General features: G+C 37.6%; 1 protein-coding gene across 1 annotated transcript in view; it reads right to left on the bottom strand.

The window, feature by feature from the left end:
• Window positions 1-436: 436 nt before the first annotated feature.
• DSG4 (desmoglein 4) overlaps window positions 437-2,286 on the bottom strand; it is a 52,269-nt gene continuing 50,419 nt past the window's right edge. The window contains exon 16 of the mRNA XM_008582062.1: window positions 437-1,195. Within this exon, the coding sequence (XP_008580284.1) occupies window positions 437-1,195 (759 nt within the window). The remainder of the gene's footprint in view (window positions 1,196-2,286) is intronic.

The following is a 2,286-nucleotide window of genomic DNA, read 5'->3' as shown; positions in this document are numbered from 1 at the left end:
ATTAGAAAATTTTAATAGAAATATTTCTCTAAAGATAAATATGGCTGGTGAATGCTGACAAGGTTCCTTTTGCAGTCTCTAAAAACAAGGGCATCTTGGTTTACAAGACTGGTTCTGCAGGCCTCAAGACCTCTAAGATTTGCTATATGAGTTTTATGCTACTTATTAGACAGTATCAAAGAATACAATACATTTTCTTAAAGTTTTGGGGCACGTTATTTAAAATGAGAAAGAACCAAAAAAAAAAGGCTTACCTAAAGTGCTTAGCCATATTTGCCTCCAAAAAGATATAGTCAGAGAATGACACTGAAATTAAAAATATTTGAGTATTTGTTGACTGTTAAAATGCTAAATTTAGTACATTATGTATCTTTGATGGATGTATTGATGATTACAAGGTGCAAGGTCTCCCTGTAGAATACTGAGGAATTTGCACTTACTGTTGGGAGTAATGTATGTTACTATATCGTGTTAGTCTGTGCCGAGATGTCATTGGGGATGTAGTTCGGCTTATGTGAATGTCTGGACTCATCACTTGCGTCACTTGAATTTCTGGCCCTACCAAAATACCGCCACTCATCATGGGCCCCATACAACCATCAGTCATGTTACTGTTGCTCATGTCAGGCATCCCAGGACTGGAAAGTACTCTCTCAGCATAGATTACATTGTGCGTGCTGGCTAACTCAGCAGGTACACAAATATTCCCTTGAACATCATAGACAGGTGCCATTACTGTTTCGGTCACTACAACATTGGGTGCAAGCTGAGGGTCAAAAACAATTGTGGTGGGTTGTACGCACTGATCAGTCGTGGTGTAAGTCTCAGTCACTATAAAATCCCCGTGGATCATGGGTTCAGATGCTGCCATTTCTGCTTGGAATTCAGCCTCTGAGAGAGTCATTCCTGAAGATTCGTTAACAAAGTAATTAGGTCCGAGCAGAGGGAGGTCAGTGCTGATAGGTATACAGGACTGGTGGGAAGGAAATGGTTCAATTTCCGTGTCTAAGCAGATTTCAGCAAGAGTCCTAAATTTTGGATCTACAGTTTCCATGCAGCTTTCATCTAAATCATCCACAATCCAACTGCAGCAACCAATAGAGCCCACGGGAGACCCTACTCCCTCGTGGTCATAAATGAGCAAGCAGTCGTTGGCTGGCCGGCCTTCATCTTCATCTGCATAAGCATATGCTTTCTACAATTAAAAGAAAAGTGGGGAATTAGAAGTTTCTTTTCCCCACAGAAAGAGAAATGCCACATGTTCTCACTTATTTGTGGGAGCTAAAAATAAATAAACACACAAACAAATGGGGGGGTGGGGTGGGGAAGAAGACACAACAATCACAATTCCTTGAACTTGTTAAGACAAGTGAGCAGATATGATGCTGATGGGGGGGAGGGGTGACAGGGAGGAGGGAGGGAGAAATTGGTAAAGGGACACAAAAATCAACTACATTGTATATTGATAAAATAAAATAAAATAAAAAATAAAAAAATAAAATCAACAAAAAAAGGAGGTTTTTTTTTTTTTTTTCCCTTAAGATAATTCAAAGAATAACAGCAATGCTTTAGAGACTTCTGATCTAAGATGATTTTATGGAATGAACTGAGAAAAAAACTGGTACTTTTATGTATTACTAAATAATTGGGGTTTTTCTAGATCAGTGTGCATTAAGAGTGTATAGAATTTGAAGAATAAATATGATTTTCTCTTATTTGAAATCAAATAATTGATAATATCTATATTTTCTTCAGATTTTGAATCAAAGATAATGTTTAAATCTTTTAGATTTATAGTGTTTTGTTTCTGAGGTGATCTAGAAATAATGAAATGTATTTAGTTATGTTCAAAGTATTTATTTAAGGAGAGATATTTGATCAAGTTGGAATCAAAATATGTGCAAAGATGTAAATATCTTTAAGCTTCAGAGACTTAAGTTGGGAAGTTCAGTCAAGTTTTATGTGGCTTCAGCGAAGAGAGCTGGGATAATTTCCCAAGTTAGGCTTAACAGAGAAAGGCACTAAGAGGTTATCTACCAGGATTTCTAAATTATTTTTAAAGAAAGAACTCTTAAATAAAATCTTAGGTAGGAGCCCAATACGTAGAATGGATGAAAGTGGAACTTCCCTGTTTGAAGGGGATGGGGTGGGAGCAGAGACCTGCAGGTTCTCTGTCCCTTTTCTTCACCTGCTATGGCCCTTGAAGGATTCCATGCAATTCCACTGGGCCTGCAGAGCACCATTTGAAATCACCTGTGGTTAGTCTGATCCTCTCTTGATTTTATA

The sequence above is a fragment of the Galeopterus variegatus genome, unplaced genomic scaffold, assembly GCF_000696425.1.
Source record: "Galeopterus variegatus unplaced genomic scaffold, G_variegatus-3.0.2 Scaffold2508, whole genome shotgun sequence".
NCBI lineage: Eukaryota > Metazoa > Chordata > Mammalia > Dermoptera > Cynocephalidae > Galeopterus > Galeopterus variegatus.
Note: the sequence above shows the minus strand (reverse complement) of the source record. Positions and strands in the feature narration are given on the sequence as shown.